This window comes from Pelobates fuscus, chromosome 6, assembly GCF_036172605.1.
Source record: "Pelobates fuscus isolate aPelFus1 chromosome 6, aPelFus1.pri, whole genome shotgun sequence".
Taxonomy (NCBI): Eukaryota; Metazoa; Chordata; class Amphibia; order Anura; family Pelobatidae; genus Pelobates; species Pelobates fuscus.
The window spans coordinates 51274988-51297537 of record NC_086322.1 but is presented as its reverse complement, the minus strand read 5'-3'; the positions used below and the strand labels follow the sequence as shown (position 1 = coordinate 51297537).

Sequence of the window (22550 nt, the reverse complement as noted above, 5' to 3'; positions counted from 1 at the left end):
CTATTTGAAATAGTAAATCTAATAGTATGTTGTAAACTATAATGAAAACATTTTTTATGTTAAATATTTGTTAGGTTTCCCAATCTGTTTAATTTTTTTTTTTTATAAAGATGGTATTGTTTTTCTTTAAGTGAAAAGTTTACTATATTTTTCTTCTTTTTCTGAATCCCACCTCCAGAGATCTTCTTCAGACCTTAACGGAAGAAGAATTACACACGTTGGAGAGAAACCTGTGCATATCACAGGATATGGAGTTTCCAGCCAATTCAGACCCCGAAGTGCCCTCTGCAATTTCTCCTGTCTTAGTGACTGCCTTACCAACCGAGGAACCACTGACCGCAAACGCTGATAATACAGAGGCAGAACTTGCCTGCTCCATGCAGTATGATGAACAAGAGCTGGAGGAGCTAAATATGATGGTTCATAGAGTAGGGGATGAGATGTCTTCTTTACTTTCTCCACCAAGTGTTTGCCAGTCTCCTGCTCACAGGGCTAACTCTAGTACGGAGGCCTCCCCATGCAGACGCCCCTTGAATAACCTTGTTGATGAGGAGGATAGGGTATTTTTCATGGAGGATCTTGATTTAGCAAGTGACAATCTGGTTAGGCAGAGGTCTTGTGAAAATACCATTGCATGGGTGAACAGCAATTGCTACACTACCGAGCGACCATCACAGGACTGCATCACACAGAAGGATGAGGTGGACAATACCGATACTTTGACAGACACAGAAAGCGATTTAAGCAATAACAATACTATCAATGGCAGTAAAATTCAGATGGCTAGCACATCTCTACAGAACTCTTGTAGCTGTTTAGAGGTTACAGATTCACAGTTATACCTCAATGGGTGGGATGTAAATGGAGATGATGCAGAAACTGCGGAAATGATAGCCCACAGGACAGGTGGAATGAAGATATCTGCCACTGTTATATTTAATCCCAAATCCCTTACAAATTCACTTTCATCGGAAACCTCACCGGATTTAGCCGGTAGTCGAGTTCCCATTGCTTCAGATCCGTTGACCGGTGATGAAGAGGATGAGTCCCATAAGCTCAGTATAGCAGCCACTAACTGTTTAATTAACTCTTGTGTATGCTGTGGGAGCTGTGACGACTCCAGGGAGGAGAGCTTAGAAGGTTTGAGGAATATTCATTCTCCAGGTAAAGTTATCAATGCTTCCTACAGCTTAATAAAGTCCAAAGAACTGGGCCACCTAGAAAGACCAGACTGTACAATGTCTGCCAGTGAGGCATTAAAGCTGGAAAGTCCCCCCGTGTTGTTATTAGAGAGAGACACAAGTAGACAGGAACAAAGATATCCCAACTCAAAGTGCCTGGCACACAACTCGGGTTCACAGCTAGGAACTGACAGTGAATCAGAGGAGACTGTGAGCGTTTCAAGTCAGCAAAGGAAACGAGAGTCAAAAAGGCAGCCAAATGAGAGCACAGAAGGACAATCACACAGACCGGATGAACCAAGCTCCGACATAGCAGCAAAACTAGATATGAAATCTGTGTCCAGGTAAGGGATTTTCTTTCTTCCAGACGGTTTGTTTTTTTATTTTCTTCATGTTATGAACCCAGGTTGACTCCAAGCAAGGTACTTGTTTGGTATTGGTTTATCGTTCACTTCATATGTACGTTGAAGCACCATTACCCAAGTGATATTTAACAGGGACGGCTAGTTTTAACACATGGCAATGTTGGCTCTGTACCAGAGGACCTTTTATATATAAAATCCAGTCCAGCCTCATTAAAGAGTGACACATAAAATGATTCTCAGAGTTGAATAAACATGATTAATTGCCTCATCATCGTCTATAAAAGATTGATTTTATTGCATCTGTTTACTGCCTTTCAGATAAATTCTGACTTTGGCAGAAGTGGCCAGGGTGCATGAAAACAAAAGTTCTTGTGCATGTATTCTTTCATTTCATCTCTGGTTCAGCAGCCACCAATCAGCTGTTTCACATGTGGCCGATAGATAACACATGAATAAGAATGCAGCTTTGATTTATATAGAATGGCTTAGAGCAGAACAGTTACTTCCCAGGATTAAAATTAAAATGGCACTGTCACTGTCTGTGGACTTTGCCGAATTCTTAAAGACCTCAGACGGTGACATCACCACTGGAGACCTAGGTGGCAGAGCAGAGCAGGGCAGGCAAAGGTGAGATATTTTTTTTCCTGAACTTCGCAGGCGCCGCCATCTTCCTCCATCTGTTCCTCTTCAGCTCTCTGTATATTTCTTGACCGGGGATGAAATTTCAGGGAACTATCACCACAATCAAAATTAGTTTTTCATAAAGATTCAGTCTTTTTTAAATATTTTTTTAGGGGGAGTGACAGTGCCCCTCTTAACACAGAACTCCTATCCTATTTATCCTGCTACTGGGAGCCTCTTTCTTGGCTTCAAGTCACTCGTGGTTATTGGCTCTCTCATTGCACCTGGTGGTCGTCATAAAGAATGCATACAGGAGACGAGAACTGAAACAATGTTCCTATTTCTTCTCAGCATTTGCAGTGTGTGCCTTGCTGTGCCAGGACTGGACTGGATTGTGATGTCATTTTCAAAACCTTTATTTTAAATTTAAAAGAAACTGGAGCATCAAATTAAAAACAAAAATAATCCAAGTTACAGGTGTTCTTCAATGTTTTATTCAATGGTGTAATTTTAAGAGAATTGAAGATTCCTCGTTAAACATTATTTAAACAACATATCCCTCTAACTCTAAATACTCACAAATGTAAAATTTCCCTGACTAACTACTTCTAACCCCTAAATTTAGCCCTAATCACCCTCGTACTAAACACACACTAAATTAAATTATAGCCCCCTCATATTAACTCCTTAAGGACACATGACATGTCTGACATGTCATGATTCCCTTTTATTCCAGAAGTTTGGTCCTTAAGGGGTTAAAAGAATGAAAGAAAGGAAAAGCACCAATGCCAAGTTCTCCCTGTGATTACTATTAAAGTTAAAGCAGCAGCATTCCTAATTTGGATAAGGCTAATTTTGGCTAAGGTTATTTTTTTAACACATAAAAAATTCACTGGTTGTCATAATTATTCTATAGTATCCAAAATGTAATGGAAATCCTAGACATGTGTAAATCTTCTCAAGTGGGGCTACTAAGTGATATTATTTTGAGTTACTTTCTTAAGTTCCACTACTTGTATAGAAATTATGAGCAAACTTGTGTGGGTATATATTCCCCCCCCCCATTTCTTACTATTTTGTTCCTAACTTTTCTTGTATAAAGTATACATGTAGGATATCTGAAGAAAACCCTATCTGTCTTTTAAAAACTATACGCTGATCAGCCACAACATTAAAACCACTGACAGGTGAAGTAAATAACATTGATTATATCGTTCAATAGCACCTGTCATGTGGTGGGATATATTAGGCAGCAAGTGAACAGTCAGTTCTTGAATTTCGTGAGTGGGAAGCAGGAAAAATGGGCAAGTGAAAAGGTTTGAGTGACTTTGACAAGAGCCAAATAGTGATGGCAAAACGACTGTCATTGCATCATCAAAAAATGTTTAACCCCTTAAGGACACATGTCATGATTCCCTTTTATTACAGAAGTTTGGTCCTTAAGGGGTTAATGTCTACCAAAAAGTGGTGCAAAGAAGGACAACCGGTGTCAGGGTCATGAGCACTCAAGGCTCATTGATGCATGTGGGGAGTGAAGGTTAATCCGTCTGGTCGATTGGCACAGAAGAGCTACTGTAGCTCAAATTGCTGAAAAACTCAATGCTGGCCATGATAGAAAGGTGTCAGAACACACAGTGCATCGCAATTTGTGCTGGGTAGCCGCAGAACAGTCAGAGTCAGAAAGCGCCTTCAATGGGGACATGGTCAGAACTGGACAATGGAGCAGTGGAAAAATGTTGCCAGGTTAGATCACATGGATAGCTGGGTGCATGTGCATCGTTTTACCTGGGGGAAGAGATGGCAATAGGAAGCATTATGGCAAGAAGGCAGGTCAAGGCGAAGGCAGTGTTATGCTCTGGACCAGGGGTAGTCAACCTTTTAATACCTACTGACCACTTTTGTATCTTTGTTGATGGTATGTTGTTTTTTTGTTTTTGTTTTTTTAGAAAGGAGGTTTAAAAAATAAAAAAAGTACTTAAATGTATCTATTTTTTGTTCTATATGTGCGCGTGCGAGGGTGCAGTGTGCGCGTGCGAGGGGGCAGTGTGTGTGTGTGTGTGTGTGTGTGGGGGGGGGGGGGGGGGGGATAGTGTGTGTTTGTGTGTAGGTGGTTGAGATGCGAAATCAATCTTAATGTCTCTCCCTCCCTTCTTCTTACCTTTTACCAGGGAGGGGGGACATAATGCTGCAAGTCCTGGTGGTCTAGTGGTGGCATGTTCACTTTAGACTGACTTTTCTGTCCTCCTGCGAGCACAGCACTGTATCGGAGCATTGCCATGGTAATGCGCGGCAATGCTCTGACCAGCCTGCTCGCAGGAGGAACATAGAGCCTCTCAGGCCCTTCCCTCCCTCTACTGGAAATTAGTGCAATTGGGCTGGTGAGGGAGATATTTGATCTCCTTACCAGCCCCAGAGGGCTTACAGCAAGGCTGGCTCTGCATGGGCTGACACGGGAGATGAAAGGATCTCCCCTGCAGGCCTTGGTCAACGGCCATCGAAGCACACTGGGCGTTTTCTGCAGAACCCACCACCGCCCACCCGGAATCCCAAACCGCCCACTAGTGGGCTGTAGGGACCAGGTTGACTACCTCTACTCTGGACAATATTCTGTTAGGAACCTTGGTTCCGGGCATTAATGTGGATGTTACCTACCTAGAGATTGTTGAAAACCATATACACCTCTTCATGGCAGTGGTGCTCCCTGATGGCAGTGTCCTCTTTCAGCAGGATAATGCACCCTGCCACACTGCATAAATAGTTCAGGGATGGTGTGAGAAACATGTGGTGTGAGACAAAGTTATTATTATGAGTTATTATTTTTGCCCTTTATACAGCGCTAACTTATTCCGCAGCGCTTTACAATATTATAAAAGTAGGACATTTAAAGGGACTATAGTCACCAGAACAACTACAGATTGTTGTTTTTGTTCTGGTGAGTAGAATCATTCCCTTCCAGGCTTTTTGCTGTAATGCTTTCCTGTGGGGAGGTCTAATGCGCACATTTGGTCAGCCGGCGGGGCAGGAGCATGGGCGGAGCCTGACCCTGCACCGAGGGACATCTGCGCTGGATTCAGGTAAGTCACTGAAGGGGTTTTAACCCCTTCAGCAACATAGAATTGGGGCTGGGAGGGAGAGGGGCACTGCAGGATCCTACAGTGCCTGGAAAATGGATGTGTTTTCCTGACACTGGAAAATCCCTTTAAAGGAAAAGTGTTGAATTATAGTGAAACCCACACACAGCGCAAAAAAGTCTGTCACAAAATGAGAGCATTTGCGAAAAGGCTCAGTCATGAAAGGGTTAAACAGTGTTTCCTTCTGAACATAAAAGTCCAGCTTTCTTCTCCTCCCCTCGCCCTTTCTCACTCTCTCCTCCCCTCGCCCTTTCTCACTCTCTCCTCCCCTCGCCCTTTCTCACTCTCTCCTCCCCTCGCCCTTTCTCCCTCTCTCCTCCCCTCGCCCTTTCTCCCTCTCTCCTCCCCTCGCCCTTTCTCCCTCTCTCCTCCCCTCGCCCTTTCTCCCTCTCTCCTCCCCTCGCCCTTTCTCCCTCTCTCCTCCCCTCGCCCTTTCTCCCTCTCTCCTCCCCTCGCCCTTTCTCACTCTCTCCTCCCCTCGCCCTTTCTCACTCTCTCCTCCCCTCGCCCTTTCTAACTCTCTCCTCCCCTCGTCCTTTCTAACTCTCTCCCCCCTCGTCCTTTCTTACTCTCTCCTCCCCTCCTCCTTTCTCACTCTCTCCTCCCCTTGCCCTTTCTCACTCTCTCCTCTCCTCCCCTTGCCCTTTCTCACTCTATCCTCCCCTTGCCCTTTCTCACTCTATCCTCCCCTTGCCCTTTCTCACTCTCTCCTCCCCTTGCCCTTTCTCACTCTCTCCTCCCCTTGCCCTTTCTCACTCTCTCCTCCCCTTGCCCTTTCTCACTCTCTCACCATTTCCCATATTTTCTCATCCTCTCACCCTTTTTCTCTCTTCCCCTTTCACCCTTTCTTCCTCTCCTTCTCTCCATCTTTCCCTCTGTCTGCACCTCTCACTCTTTCTTTCTCTCTCTTTCCCTCCTGCATGTGATGGTGAAGTCTTGGAGTCATGTTGTAGGTGGGAGAGGAAGGGGTGCATTTTTAAATAGTATTGAAAGCTATGCATCTGTCTCTCTAGTTTGATCGTTTATATGCTGCTATTTGTCTTGATGTCAACAGACTACAGTTTGTATTATGATTTGTATTTAGTTTAGTACATTCTTTTCACGGATTCCAGGAATGTCCAACCTTTGATCTCCATTTTGTGAAATGTAGTCCTAGATTCACTCTAGATGGATGGACACCCCTGTTATAAATAATCCCTAGTTTATACAGAGAGTTAATCAGATCAGTGGAGAGACCAGACAGGTTTACAGTTGCCTGCCTATTAGATTGACTTCTCCACATTTAGATTTAGCTCAGGGGCTGATTGTTTGAAGTTCCCAGCATGCTGACTCGTGCCTCCCTTCTCCGTGTCTTCTACTGTTAATTCTCATTTTCTGCAGGCGATCGTACTCTGATAGAAATTGAGATGTTTCCATTTATTCATATAACACTAGAGATGGCTGGTGATTCCAGTTGTAAAACAAAAACGGCTATTAGGTTTAATTCTTATGTCCATAAAGGCAGCGAGAGGCAATGCAATGAGAGAGGAGGGAGAATCATGACATAAATAAGATGGAAGAGTATTTAACGGGATTTGTAATGCAAACAGAATCTGGTTCTTTTCTGCCATTTGCTGCCTTTAACCCTTCCATAACAAAATGTTTAGCAAACCCTGTTATGATGTGCGTTATCCTTGCTTTATTGTTGACAGTGTCCATTTAGAGGTTAAGTCACTGTTCTAACTGGAGTTTTGTTGCTCTGAGTGGAATAAAATGATTTGGCGTTTGTGGCTAGCTTGCTGAGAGGTCTGTAGCCTTGCTGTGCAAATATTTGTAATCAATGGCCCATCGACCTACTAAAAGTCTTCTAACTAAACCCCATTACTTATGTTGGACAGCAGTCACTTACATTGTAGCGTCATGCAAATGGGTACATCTATTTTGTGCCAAACTCTAATGTAGCCAACAAATGGCCATTATCTTGAGATTGCATGAGACTGAATGCATGCTGTCTATATATGGAGTTAAAGGTGGAGAGCGTCATAAGACACTTAGTACTGCAGTCATTGGATAGTACACCAAAATGGGTAACTGTTAATGGATGGTAGACATGTGCTTTTGTTGCAGCCTTCTTTAAAAGAATACATTTGTTTGGCATAGAACCTCTTCCGATTTAATTTTTAAACTGGTCTATTAGCTTAAAAGAGAATCAGAAGGCTTCTATGCTGGACAAATCGATTAGTGTGTGAAAGAGTACAACAAATGCTCAAGTGTACTGGATAGTGTGCCAATATGCACTGCACTGGGTAGTGTGCCAATATGCACTGCACTGGGTAGTGTGCCAATATGCACAGCACTGGATAGTGTGCCACTATGCACGTCTACTGGATAGTGTGTCAATATGCAGAGCACTGGATAGTGTGTCAATATGCAGAGCACTGGATAGTGTGTCAATATGCAGAGCACTGGATAGTGTGTCAATATGCACTGCACTGGACAGTGTGCCAATATGCACTGCACTGGACAGTGTGCCAATATGCACTGCACTGGACAGTGTGCCAATATGCACTGCACTGGACAGTGTGCCAATATGCACAGCACTGGACAGTGTGCCAATATGCACAGCACTGGATAGTGTGCCAATATGCACAGCACTGGATAGTGTGCCAATATGCACAGCACTGGATACTGTGCCAATATGCACTGCACTGGATAGTGTGCCAATATGCACGTCTACTGGACAGTGTGCCAATATGCACAGCACTGGACAGTGTGCCAATATGCACAGCACTGGACAGTGTGCCAATATGCACAGCACTGGACAGTGTGCCAATATGCACAGCACTGGACAGTGTGCCAATATGCACAGCACTGGACAGTGTGCCAATATGCACAGCACTGGACAGTGTGCCAATATGCACAGCACTGGACAGTGTGCCAATATGCACAGCACTGGACAGTGTGCCAATATGCACTGCACTGGACAGTGTGCCAATATGCACTGCACTGGACAGTGTGCCAATATGCACAGCACTGGATAGTGTGCCAATATGCACAGCACTGGATAGTGTGCCAATATGCACAGCACTGGATAGTGTGCCAATATGCACAGCACTGGATAGTGTGCCAATATGCACGTCTACTGGACAGTGTGCCAATATGCACAGCACTGGACAGTGTGCCAATATGCACAGCACTGGACAGTGTGCCAATATGCACAGCACTGGACAGTGTGCCAATATGCACAGCACTGGACAGTGTGCCAATATGCACAGCACTGGATAGTGTGCCAATATGCACAGCACTGGATAGTGTGCCAATATGCACTGCACTGGATAGTGTGCCAATATGCACGTCTACTGGACAGTGTGCCAATATGCACAGCACTGGACAGTGTGCCAATATGCACAGCACTGGATAGTGTGCCAATATGCACAGCACTGGATAGTGTGCCAATATGCACAGCACTGGATAGTGTGCCAATATGCACAGCACTGGATAGTGTGCCAATATGCACAGTACTGGATAGTGTGCCAATATGCACGTCTACTGGACAGTGTGCCAATATGCACAGCACTGGACAGTGTGCCAATATGCACAGCACTGGACAGTGTGCCAATATGCACAGCACTGGACAGTGTGCCAATATGCACAGCACTGGACAGTGTGCCAATATGCACAGCACTGGACAGTGTGCCAATATGCACAGCACTGGACAGTGTGCCAATATGCACAGCACTGGATAGTGTGCCAATATGCACAGCACTGGATAGTGTGCCAATATGCACTGCACTGGACAGTGTGCCAATATGCACGTCTACTGGATAGTGGGCCAATATCCACGTCTACTGGATAGTTTGCCAATATGCACGTCTACTGGATAGTGTGCCAATATGCACGTGTACTGGATAGAATGCCAATATGCACGTCTACTGGATAGTGTGCCAATATGCACGTCTACTGGATAGTGTGCCAATATGCACGTCTACTGGATAGTGTGCCAATATGCGCAGCACTGGATAGTGTGCCAATATGCGCAGCACTGGATAGTGTGCCAATATGCACAGCACTGGATAGAATGCCAATATGCACGTCTACTGAATAGTGTGCCAATATGCACGTCTACTGGATAGAATGCCAATATGCACGTCTACTGGATAGTGTGCCAATATGCACGTCTACTGGATAGTGTGCCAATATGCACGTCTACTGGATAGTGTGCCAATATGCACGTCTACTGGATAGTGTGCCAATATGCACGTCTACTGGATAGTGTGCCAATATGCATGTCTACTGGATAGTGTGCCAATATGCACTGCACTGGACAGTGTGCCAATATGCACTGCACTGGACAGTGTGTCAATATGCACAGCACTGGACAGTGTGCCAATATGCACAGCACTGGACAGTGTGCCAATATGCACAGCACTGGACAGTGTGCCAATATGCACAGCACTGGATAGTGTGCCAATATGCACAGCACTGGATAGTGTGCCAATATGCACAGCACTGGATAGTGTGCCAATATGCACTGCACTGGATAGTGTGCCAATATGCACGTCTACTGGATAGTGTGCCAATATGCACAGCACTGGACAGTGTGCCAATATGCACAGCACTGGACAGTGTGCCAATATGCACAGCACTGGACAGTGTGCCAATATGCACAGCACTGGACAGTGTGCCAATATGCACAGCACTGGACAGTGTGCCAATATGCACAGCACTGGACATTGTGCCAATATGCACAGCACTGGACAGTGTGCCAATATGCACAGCACTGGACAGTGTGCCAATATGCACAGCACTGGATAGTGTGCCAATATGCACAGCACTGGATAGTGTGCCAATATGCACTGCACTGGACAGTGTGCCAATATGCACGTCTACTGGATAGTGTGCCAATATGCACGTCTACTGGATAGTGTGCCAATATGCACGTCTACTGGATAGTGTGCCAATATGCACGTATACTGGATAGTGTGCCAATATGCACGTCTACTGGATAGTGTGCCAATATGCACAGCTCTGGATAGTGTGCCAATATGCACTGCACTGGATAGTGTGCCAATATGCACGTCTACTGGATAGTGTGCCAATATGCACAGCACTGGATAGTGTGCCAATATGCGCAGCACTGGATAGTGTGCCAATATGCGCAGCACTGGATAGTGTGCCAGTATGCGCAGCACTGGATAGTGTGCCAATATGCGCAGCACTGGATAGTGTGCCAATATGCGCAGCACTGGATAGTGTGCCAATATGCGCAGCACTGGATAGTGTGCCAATATGCGCAGCACTGGATAGTGTGCCAATATGCGCAGCACTGGATAGTGTGCCAATATGCACAGCACTGGATAGAATGCCAATATGCACGTCTACTGGATAGTGTGCCAATATGCACGTCTACTGGATAGTGTGCCAATATGCACGTCTACTGGATAGTGTGCCAATATGCACGTCTACTGGATAGTGTGCCAATATGCACGTCTACTGGATAGTGTGCCAATATGCACGTCTACTGGATAGTGTGCCAATATGCACAGCACTGGATAGTGTGCCAATATGCACAGCTCTGGATAGTGTGCCAATATGCACGTCTACTGGATAGTGTGCCAATATGCACAGCACTGGATAGTGTGCCAATATGCACAGCTCTGGATAGTGTGCCAATATGCACGTCTACTGGACAGTGTGACAATATGCGCAGCACTGGACAGTGTGCCAATATGCACAGCACTGGACAGTGTGCCAATATGCACAGCACTGGACAGTGTGCCAATATGCACAGCACTGGATAGAATGCCAATATGCACGTCTACTGGATAGTGTGCCAATATGCACGTCTACTGGATAGTGTGCCAATATGCACGTCTACTGGATAGTGTGCCAATATGCACGTCTACTGGATAGTGTGCCAATATGCACGTCTACTGGATAGTGTGCCAATATGCACGTCTACTGGATAGTGTGCCAATATGCACAGCACTGGATAGTGTGCCAATATGCACAGCACTGGATAGTGTGCCAATATGCACAGCTCTGGATAGTGTGCCAATATGCACAGCTCTGGATAGTGTGCCAATATGCACAGCTCTGGATAGTGTGCCAATATGCACAGCTCTGGATAGTGTGCCAATATGCACAGCTCTGGATAGTGTGCCAATATGCACAGCTCTGGATAGTGTGCCAATATGCACAGCTCTGGATAGTGTGCCAATATGCACGTCTACTGGATAGTGTGCCAATATGCACGTCTACTGGATAGTGTGCCAATATGCACGTCTACTGGATAGTGTGCCAATATGCACGTCTACTGGATAGTGTGCCAATATGCACTGCACTGGATAGTGTGCCAATATGCACTGCACTGGATAGTGTGCCAATATGCACAGCTCTGGATAGTGTGCCAATATGCACAGCTCTGGATAGTGTGCCAATATGCACAGCTCTGGATAGTGTGCCAATATGCACGTCTACTGGATAGTGTGCCAATATGCACAGCTCTGGATAGTGTGCCAATATGCACAGCTCTGGATAGTGTGCCAATATGCACAGCTCTGGATAGTGTGCCAATATGCACGTCTACTGGATAGTGTGCCAATATGCACGTCTACTGGATAGTGTGCCAATATGCACGTCTACTGGATAGTGTGCCAATATGCACGTCTACTGGATAGTGTGCCAATATGCACTACACTGGATAGTGTGCCAATATGCACGTCTACTGGATAGTGTGCCAATATGCACGTCTACTGGATAGTGGGCCAATATGCACGTCTACTGGATAGTGGGCCAATATGCACAGCACTGGATAGTGTGCCAATATGCACAGCTCTGGATAGTGTGCCAATATGCACTGCACTGGATAGTGTGCCAATATGCACTACACTGGATAGTGTGCCAATATGCACGTCTACTGGATAGTGTGCCAATATGCACGTCTACTGGATAGTGTGCCAATATGCACATCTACTGGATAGTGTGCCAATATGCACAGCTCTGGATAGTGTGCCAATATGTGCTGCTGCTCTCAGGTGTAATGGGACAGTAAAACAATATGAAGAGAAATAATTAACTTGCACTATGTACACAGTACATTTGATCAGCTTTGTGTAGTAATAATAGTATATAAGGAAGTGTACCGATGGCAATATGTAAATAGAAGTATCAATATCTCACATTGTTACACAATAGCATTTCAGGAAAACATTCATTTTAGTATCCATCTACTCTATTTGTTGCAATATTGATAGAAGTTCAGAAACTATATTATTCATGTCTGTATTCACAAGTGTATATGTGTGCTTATAAGTCATAATCAACCAAGTACATATTCTGGCTCCTTTTAAATAACAGACTGATGAGAATCAATTAAATGTGTGTCAATATTCAGGCAACTTGGTGTGGCACTTCTCTGTAAGTACAAGCTATGTCTTGTTTTGTCTTTTGTATAGTGGACTTTATACACTGTTAGTAGGTATCCTCCAAGTGCCACACGAGGTCTGTGGAACTACTGATATCCAGCCATCATGAGATATGTTTTCGTGCCTATCACGTTATGCTCTCAAAGCAGCATGGGAGTTGTAGTTCCATAAGAGCTGGAGACTTGCTGACTCTTGTGTACCTCTAAAAGTTTCTAAGTTAAGTTCTGTGGAGGAAGCATCCTGCCCTCTTGCATGATAGAATTGTTAACATTAAAGTTCCCAAGGCTGATGTATGTATACAGAACCGCTTAAGCTCCTACTGAGTCCCACATTCCTTCTGTTGTCGTTACAGACCAATTTGTTACCACTGTGCCTTTCATTCCTTTGTTCGATGTCGTTCATTTTATTTCCATATTCTTTTCAGTTTTCAGGATGGCATGCACGAGTCTCCCCTCAACTCCATCTCCAGCAGTGACTATGAGAGTGTCTCTGTCACTACATGTAGTAGCATCTCCAGCATATATACACTGAGGTAATGACACTGTCTCGCAGTCAGATTCTCCAATCTTTTAAAGCACTCTGTAATGGGATCTTCTTTATTCCTTTCATTCTGAGCTAGTTTGCACCAGTGTGGCAGCAAACCCTTCTATCTCCATCATGTGTGTTTTCCAAACAACACTCCATACTTTTGAACATATCAAAGTATATTTTAATCTGTTTCTGCTCCTGTGGTCTGCATGCCGTCTGTCCTTTTCTTTCCGTTGTGTGGGTTACAGTCTCTCGTGTGGTGAGAAAGCGTTTTGCGTTTGAAGCTCTTCCTTCTGTTTTTCATTATCGTTTAGTGCATGCTGCTCTTTCCGGGGCAATATCAGCCAAATAAAACGTTTCTTCTAAATGGAAAAAAATTAATTGTGGTATTTGTGAATCTTATTTGTAAAAGTTTAATGCTCAGCTGAGAGATCCACAAAACTAAGTGTCAATTGGAAGAGAGTGCTATAAACTGTTTCCAGTGGCACAGACGTTATTTTTATCTTCCATGCTACTTTGCATGGTCGCACGTCGTCAGAGACTGACAGCGAGTAAATATGATGTTTTAGGGAGCTCTCATTACAGGGTACTGGGAAGACACCTTACTATCTTCTGCTAGACTTCTCTTACTACCTTCAGCCAGACTACTTTACTTACAGGTTTCTGGGACTTGGTCTGCCATTCACGACTGATTCACACTTTCTCCTTTTCTCCTGGCAATGGGTGGTGTTTGTTTTATTCCTGTTCTTTGGTGATTATTTTAATATATTCTGTTTTATGTTTTGTTTTTATTTAAATTCAAACTGTATTGGCTTAATGTATTTCACTCTCAGTTCCGTGATTTTATATAATCAAGGATTATCTACAGGTGCTGATGGTGTGGCCCCCACTCCCCAGTTTTTGCTGCATTAAAAAAACAAAACAAATCTATTGGCATGGTTGGGGCTAAATGTTTTTACCTTCACCTACTGGCTTTGTCATGGGACATCCTGGACATCCTCAAGATAGACCTGCATATTGTCTTGTCTTTTAGAACTCGTTTATCAACATCTTTGTCAACTTTTTATATTTAAATAGATAGTTAAAACAACAATAAAGAAGAATTGATCCCTCAAATATGAATCAATTTCCACCTGTAACTTCTGTGCAACGTATTGGAATAGAACATCTATTTAATGTAATTAAAAAATTACTAATTAACAAAGCACTAATTATTTTCCGCAGAAGATTTTAAAAAGTCTCATTCTGGTTGATCAGTTGTGGTCTTCTGCTTATCTACTGATATCCATACCACAATAAGCTGTTTATATACCAGCGGTTCCCAAACTGTGTGCCTTATGTGCACACAGGTGTGCCGTGGAATATTTTTCCGATGCTATAATTATAGATCCGGTAAAACATTGCTGCTCAACAGGGACCCGTTCAAGTGCCGCGGTCCTTTAAGACCGCAACCAGGGCCCTGTAATGTCGGCCGGCTGGGAGGAAGTTACAGCCTGTCACTTCCTCCCAGCATCCTGCAGGGAAACAGTGCGGCAGGGAGAGGAGGCAGCTGCAGCATGAGGGGAGAGGAGCATGAAGAGCTCCAGACCCCTCACTCCCACAGCAGCAGGACTCCAAGCCACCCTCCTGGCACATAAGGTAAGCTAACAGGAGGGTGGCTGGAGATATAAAAAAATAAAAATAAATCATGTGTGTGAGTTTTTGTTTGTTTGTGTAAGTATTAGTGTGTATATATGTCAGAGTGTGTGTTTTCATGTCAGTGTGTATCTGTGTCATGGTGTGGGCATGTATCAATGTTTGTGTGTGTCAGGGTGCATGTGTGCATATGTTTGTATGTGTCGGTGTGTATCTATATGTGTGTATGTGTTGGGGTCTATATGAATTTGTGTGGATGTGTCAGTGTATTTATATGCATCTGTGTGTTAATGTGCATGAATATCTGTGTATGTATGTATGTATGTATGTGCATACATCCAAGCAGTCAAACACCAGCACAACATACAAGCACACTCCTGCAATCTAACACAGATATTACATACAAACACCACATCCCTGCATTCAAACAAAACAAAATTCACAAACACACAACTTTACTCAAACACAAATACTTCCCACAAATGTACATCAGCATTTAAAAGTGAACATTACATTCAGACACACCCCTGCAACCAAACGCAAACATTACATACAAACACAACCCTGTATTAAAACACAATAAATGTATACAAGGATCCATTCAAACACCAACACTGTACATTACACTATAGCGCCAGTAAATGCAGCAGCGCTTTACATACAACCTAGAAATTTTGACTTGGGGTGCCTGGAAAAATACTGAAACATTAAGGGCGCCTTGAACTTAATAAGTTTGGGAACCACTGTTATATACTATAGTTTACTTCCTGTTTACTTTTTAGAGGTCCTTTTAACAGTGACCTATCTTCTCAGCCTGCACCACACTAGAGTTTTTGTGGGTTTATGATTATAATTTTTCATCCACTCCTCAATAAAAATACTTTCTTTTTTTTTTTCCTCTGGAGATCTCCTACTCTTGTCTTATATTTGTTTCTGCCTTTTAACACTGCATAATGTTAACAGGTAATCATACATACCAATGCTGCCAGGGATTCTGGGTCAAAGACATTCCAAAGGATTTTTTTTTTTTTTTTTAACCATTCTTCCTAATGGTCTATAAGCGGAATATATATTAATACAGAGCTTATTAATGTCCTTGTTAAACTTTCAGAGTTTCCGCTCTCTCTCGTTCACTATTTTTATCCTTTTTGTACACTTTGCGGTCTACATTTCCTCTTAATCTCTTCCATACTACAGGCGCGTCTTTCATCTTGTACCAACATAAGGATTTTATTATCAGTAGTGTGATTGCCCTTATCAACCACTGCCATCCATTAACTGTGACTGCAGATAGCAATCAATGTCGACCTTCCCCGTTAGCGCAATAAACTCCCAACGACTTTATCACATCTATTCATAACGTGCAACTTTATTCAGTTTTCATTCTATCCTGCGTGATTCCCCACATGCACACTTTGGCAAGTTTTAAAAATAATTGCACAGCACCTTATTAAGCAGGTAACACCGGACAACTGGATAATTAGAAACATGTCATTGTTTACATTTGTGTTTGTCAATAGCTCTTCAAAAATAGCCTTGCGGCTTTGGTACATACCCGAAAAAGTATAGATTAACGGTAAAGGAAAGGCAGAACAACATTAAAGCAACATTTTTTTAAAAAGTAACCTTGAATTTAAAAGCATGACTTATAATAGCACTTTTAATTTTAGTCTTTAAATTTAAGAACACGGGGGTTTATTCACAAAAATCTGAATTGTAGCTTATTGAAATTGGAATATAAAATTCATGAAAAATAGCCATACTGTATCTGTAATTGAGTATATATATATATATACTTACATGCACACTTTTTTTTTTTTTTTTTTACATTTTTGCCGTACAGTCATATAAACGTAATAAAATCTGATGAACGTTAAACTGAGAAAACGTCAAATCCTAACAAGGATCATAAATGAAGAATAGGTAAAACAATAATACTGACTGCCAATACAGATAATATCAGCAGTAAGAGGGAAAGAGGAGGAATGGGGGATCAGGAATGATATGTAGGTCAGTTAACGAAGGGATCGGGATTTTCGTGGAGCACAAAGCCCTGAACAAAATGTTGAGGTGAAAGAATGTTTTCTAAATTTCCTTGTATTAGGCATTTTGTTTTTACCGCCATACATATTGTAATAGGTATACACTTTGTTTTTAGAAAACAATTCTGATTGTCTCCAGTGGTTTCTGTTGCTTTCCTGTGCACGCTGTACATAATGTTTATAAGCTCTACCCATTTCTTAGCGTGTTATGTTTTATGGTGAGTAGAGCTGTTTTGGGATTAACAGCATACTGTATCTACCCACCCCCGTGCCGTCTGCTCTCAGCATTTCTTACACATCTTCCCTGATGCATTTAGAACCAGAGATTAGTCTTTTAACCCCATAGGTGCTAGATGGTTGCCTAAGCTTATTGGAGATGTTGCACATTGTTCTGGCAGTTAAAATTACCCCCACAATATCTTTGGATTCAAATAAGAGATACTCCATGAGATCCTCAAAGAGAAACCCCGGAGATAATGATTGATGAAAAGGAGTGCTGTGTATCTGGCTATTCTGCTGTTCAGCCTGGCAATCCTAAAGGCTGAGCTACTCCTTTAACCCTTTATGTAGCAGGAACGTTGCATCTAAAGGCATATTCTGCTACCGAAATACAAATGAAATAAAGTCACTGTTTGGTAGATATACCCCCAATGGAAACATGCATACGTTTAATTATGTATATTTTCTTTGTTATATCTAAACACAGCTTGCAAATGCTGCAGATCTCTACACCTTTTTATTTTTTTATTTTGGTGACATGGTATCATACTTGCCTCTGTGATAAATTAAATCCATCTTCCAGTACACCAAACGGTATTAATTTCAGATTCTTGGTATACACACTCTTTTCCCTGATACTCTGTTTTATTAACTTTCGTAAACCCACTTTGTTAGCTCCGTGACCTTCCTGATATATACCTCTACGTTGGCAATATGATTGTTCCCTAGGAAACTGTGTACATTACAAGTGTCCCTTATTTATGTCACAATCCCCAAATATTCTGCTTCAATTTTATCTGGCCACTTTCTTTATTCTTCTTAATTGTACCGTGTATTGATTTAACACTGAAAAAGTCTATGTATATCTTACCGATCTTAAAAAAGGATTCAAAATCATATGCAGTGCCTTTTCATCCAAGTACCAACAATAGACTGTAGTCCTAAATAGTTTAAAATGGCAGAAAATGTGTCGAAAAATTGTAAAAAGCGTATTAAGTATCTAGTATGCATTTAATTAAATATAACGGAGTATGTCTTATTTGCTTACAGACTAACATTTCTAAAGATGGTATCCTCCCCGCCGCTAAAACATTATGTGATTCACCTCTCTCTCAAAAAGAGTGCGCCCAAACATTGTGTGATTCACCTCTCTCTCAAAAAGAGTGCGCCCAAACATTGTGATTCACCTCTCTCTCAAAAAGAGTGCGCCCAAACATTATGTGATCCACCTCTCTCTCAAAAAGAGTGCGCCCAAACATTGTGTGATTCATCTGTCTCTCAAACTCTGTATCATCACACAATGTTTGGGCGCACTCTTTTTGTCAGATTTTAGAAAGAGCTAGTATAGGAAGCAGGACCTTGTAAATTTGATCTGTATTTCTGAAAGGTCATCTTTAGAGTCCAAATACACGTCTCCCTGTTAGATTGTCCCTCGTTGTCTACGAGAAAGTGTCTCACAATTTGTTATATGTATAAATAACTCCAAAGTAATGAAACACACTGTAATCTTTCTGTAATGTATAGTAGATACTTTTCGAAATCTAGTTTGTGCAGATACATGTACACAATATTCTCTCACCAATTTTGCCTGATATTGATAACAATGTAATCCAATGAAAGTAAAGCAGGGCTGTCCAACCTGCGGCCCCCCAGATGTTGCTGTACTACAACTCCCATGATTCCCTGGCTATCTTTTTAATTGAAAGAATCATGCGAGTTGTAGTTCAGCAACATCTGGGGGGGCCGCAGGTTGGACAGCCCTGAAGTAAAGGGAAACGTGATGTCATGGCAGCCGTCAGGAAATCTTCAAATAGACCACAAAAAATAAAACTAATAACCTTGACACTATATTTCCTTTTAATAAATAGTTTTTTTTCTATCCATCCCACCATTGTGCCATTTTAAACTATTTGGAATAAAGAATCAAAAGTTTTTCTTTAAAGCGGCACTGTCATGCCGAACTTACCTTTCCTCAATCTCTTCCTCTTCTCCCCCTCTCTCAGGATCTGTTATTCTTTTCTTCCTGTCTTCTTTAGTTTTCTTTAAAACCATAAGACAAAGTAGGGACTCTTTGTCTTATGGGATTCCTCCGCTTGACCAGTTCTGACCAGCGGAGGAGCAAAGTGTGCTTCATTTCCGCTGGTCAGAGCAATTTTCCCATGATCCCTAGCTTTCCTCCCAGTTCCCACAATGCTTCCTGTCAGTATTGCCGAAAGTCCTGTCACTTAGACAGAACGCCGGCAAAACTGCCGAATTGCATCCTAACAGAATGAGCACCGTTTCTCCATTGGTGTTAGGAAGCAATTCGGTACTTTGTTCGGATCGGAATTTCATTCAAATGAATGAAACTCCGATCCTATTCATTGCTGTGGCTGCATCTTGCAGCCGCTTAGTAGATAACTCCCTAATTCCCACGGTATCAGGGAGCTATCTACTAAAAGGCTGAAAGACCTGAATTGGTCTTTCAGCCAAATTTACTAACACCAAGTAAAAATGACTTGGTATTAGTAAATAATATGCCCCTACTCGCTATACCGCGAGTAGGGGCATGTCTAGTAAGCAGTGAGCAGCCTGTGGCTGCTCACTGTAGAAAAAAAATAAAAAAAATATTGCCCCCCACCCCTAAATGACGGGTGGGGGCCGTAAAGTAAAATAAGGGAGGGAGACCTATTGTCCCCCCCCCCGGCCCCCACCCCTGAGCGGTGGGTGGGGGCCATAAAGATAATGAGGGGGGGGGACCTACTGTCCTCCCCCCCGGCCCCCACCCCTGGGCGGCGGGTGGGGGCCATAATAGTAGTAGGGGGGGGGACCTACTGTCCCCCCCCCCCGGCCCCCACCCCTGGCCGGCGGGTGGGGGCCATAATAGTAATAAAGGGGGGGGGGGACCTACTGTCCTCCCCCCCGGCCCCCACCCCTGGGCGGCGGGTGGGGGCCATAATAGTAATAAGGGGGGGGGGACCTACTGTCCTCCCCCCCGGCCCCCACCCCTGGGCGGCGGGTGGGGGCCATAATAGTAGTAGGGGGGGGACCTACTGTCCTCCCCCCCGGCCCCCACCCCTGGCCGGCGGGTGGGGGCCATAATAGTAATAAGGGGGGGGGGGGGATCTACTGTCCTCCCCCCCCCCTGGCCCCCACCCCTGGGCGGCGGGTGGGGGCCATAACGATAATGGGGGGGGGACCTACTGTCCTCCCCCCGCCCCCACCCCTGGGCGGCGGGTGGGGGCACTAAGTAAATTTCCCCCCCCCCCCCCATCAAGGTGACTAGGGGTGCCCAAGCCCCTAGTCACCCACCCCCCACCCAAATAAAAAATGCCCCTACCTACCCCCCTCACCCTAAAAAATAGTGAGGGGGGAATAAAATTGCTAACCTGTAAAGTAAAATTAAACTTACCATTCGACGTCTTCTTTTTTCTAAAATCTTCATTTTTCAGCCCCAAAAAAGGCCAAATAAAAAACCATCATAGCCGTCGAACTAAAAATAAAATAAAAAACCCGAGCGCAAAAAAAAAAACCCGACGAAAAGAAAAAACCCGAGCGCACAAAAAAATAATCCATCTTCACCCATGGAGGGCTCCGCGCAGACTGAGCTCCGCAGGGCGGGGCAAGGCTTATAAAGCCTTGCCCCGCCCTGCAATTAGCCTAAGAACACTCTGATTGGTGGGTTTAAGCCAATCAGAGTGCTCTTTGTCATTTTACAAGCGTGGGAAAGTTCTTTGGAATTTTCCCACGCTTGTAAAATGACACAGAGCACTGTGATTGGATGGCTTGAAAGCCATCCAATCACAGTGCTCTGTGTCATTTTACAAGCGTGGGAAAGTTCTTTGGAACTTTCCCACGCTTGTAAAATGACACAGAGCACTGTGATTGGATGGCTTGAAATCCATCCAATCACAGTGCTCTGTGTCATTTTACAAGCGTGGGAAAATTCCAAAGAACTTTCCCACGCTTGTAAAATGACACAGAGCACTGTGATTGGATGGATTTAAAGCCATCCAATCACAGTGCTCTGTGTCATTTTACAAGCGTGGGAAAATTCCAAAGAACTTTCCCACGCTTGTAAAATGACACAGAGCACTGTGATTGGATGGATTTAAAGCCATCCAATCACAGTGCTCTGTGTCATTTTACAAGCGTGGGAAAATTCCAAAGAACTTTCCCACGCTTGTAAAATGACACAGAGCACTGTGATTGGATGGCTTGAAATCCATCCAATCACAGTGCTCTGTGTCATTTTACAAGCGTGGGAAAATTCCAAAGAACTTTCCCACGCTTGTAAAATGACACAGAGCACTGTGATTGGATGGATTTCAAGCCATCCAATCACAGTGCTCTGTGACATTTTACAAGCGTGGGAAAATTCCAAAGAACTTTCCCACGCTTGTAAAATGACAAAGAGCACTCTGATTGGCTTAAACCCACCAATCAGAGTGTTCTTAGGCTAATTGCAGGGCGGGGCAAGGCTTTATAAGCCTTGCCCCGCCCTGCGGAGCTCAGTCTGCGCGGAGCCCTCCATGGGTGAAGATGGATTATTTTTTTGTGCGCTCGGGTTTTTTCTTTTTCGTCGGGTTTTTTTTTTGCGCTCGGGTTTTTTATTTTATTTTTAGTTCGACGGCTATGATGGTTTTTTATTTGGCCTTTTTTGGGGCTGAAAAATGAAGATTTTAGGAAAAAGAAGACGTCGAATGGTAAGTTTAATTTTACTTTACAGGTTAGCAATTTTATTCCCCCCTCACTATTTTTTAGGGTGAGGGGGGTAGGTAGGGGCATTTTTTATATGGGTGGGGGGTGGGTGACTAGGGGCTTGGGCACCCCTAGTCACCTTGATGGGGGGGGGGGGAATTTACTTAGTGCCCCCACCCGCCGCCCAGGGGTGGGGGCGGGGGGAGGACAGTAGGTCCCCCCCCATTATCGTTATGGCCCCCACCCGCCGCCCAGGGGTGGGGGCCGGGGGGGGGGAAGGTAAGTAGATCCCCCCCCCCTTATTACTATTATGGCCCCCACCCGCCGCCCAGGGGTGGGGGCCGGGGGGAGGACAGTAGGTCCCCCCCCCCCTTTTTTCCATTAGGGCCCCCACCCGCCGCCCAGGGGTGGGGGCCGGGGGCTGGAGGACAGTAGGTTCCCCCCCCCTTATTACTATTATGGCCCCCACCCGCCGCCCAGGGGTGGGGGCCGGGGGGTGGAGGACAGTAGGTCCCCCCCTATTACTATTATGGCCCCCACCCGCCGCCCAGGGGTGGGGGCCGGGGGGTGGAGGACAGTAGGTCCCCCCCCCCCTTATTACTATTATGGCCCCCACCCGCCGCCCAGGGGTGGGGGCCTGAGGGGAGGACAGTAGGTCCCCCCTCATTCCCATTATGGCCCCCACCCGCCGTCCAGGGGTGGGGGCCGGCGGGGGAGGACAGTAGGCCCCCCGTCCCCCCCT

General features: G+C 44.3%; 1 protein-coding gene across 3 annotated transcripts in view; it reads left to right on the top strand.

Annotated features, from left to right (window-relative positions):
• The window catches only part of ZFYVE28 (zinc finger FYVE-type containing 28), a 216646-nt gene that overhangs the window by 176247 nt on the left and 17849 nt on the right, over nt 1-22550 (top strand). For 2 of the 3 annotated variants that reach the window (XM_063457688.1, XM_063457690.1), the window contains 2 exons: nt 179-1525; nt 13129-13236. In XM_063457688.1, the coding sequence (XP_063313758.1) occupies nt 179-1525; nt 13129-13236 (1455 nt within the window). The remainder of the gene's footprint in view (nt 1-178; nt 1526-13128; nt 13237-22550) is intronic. The other variant, XM_063457689.1, reaches the window with a different exon arrangement.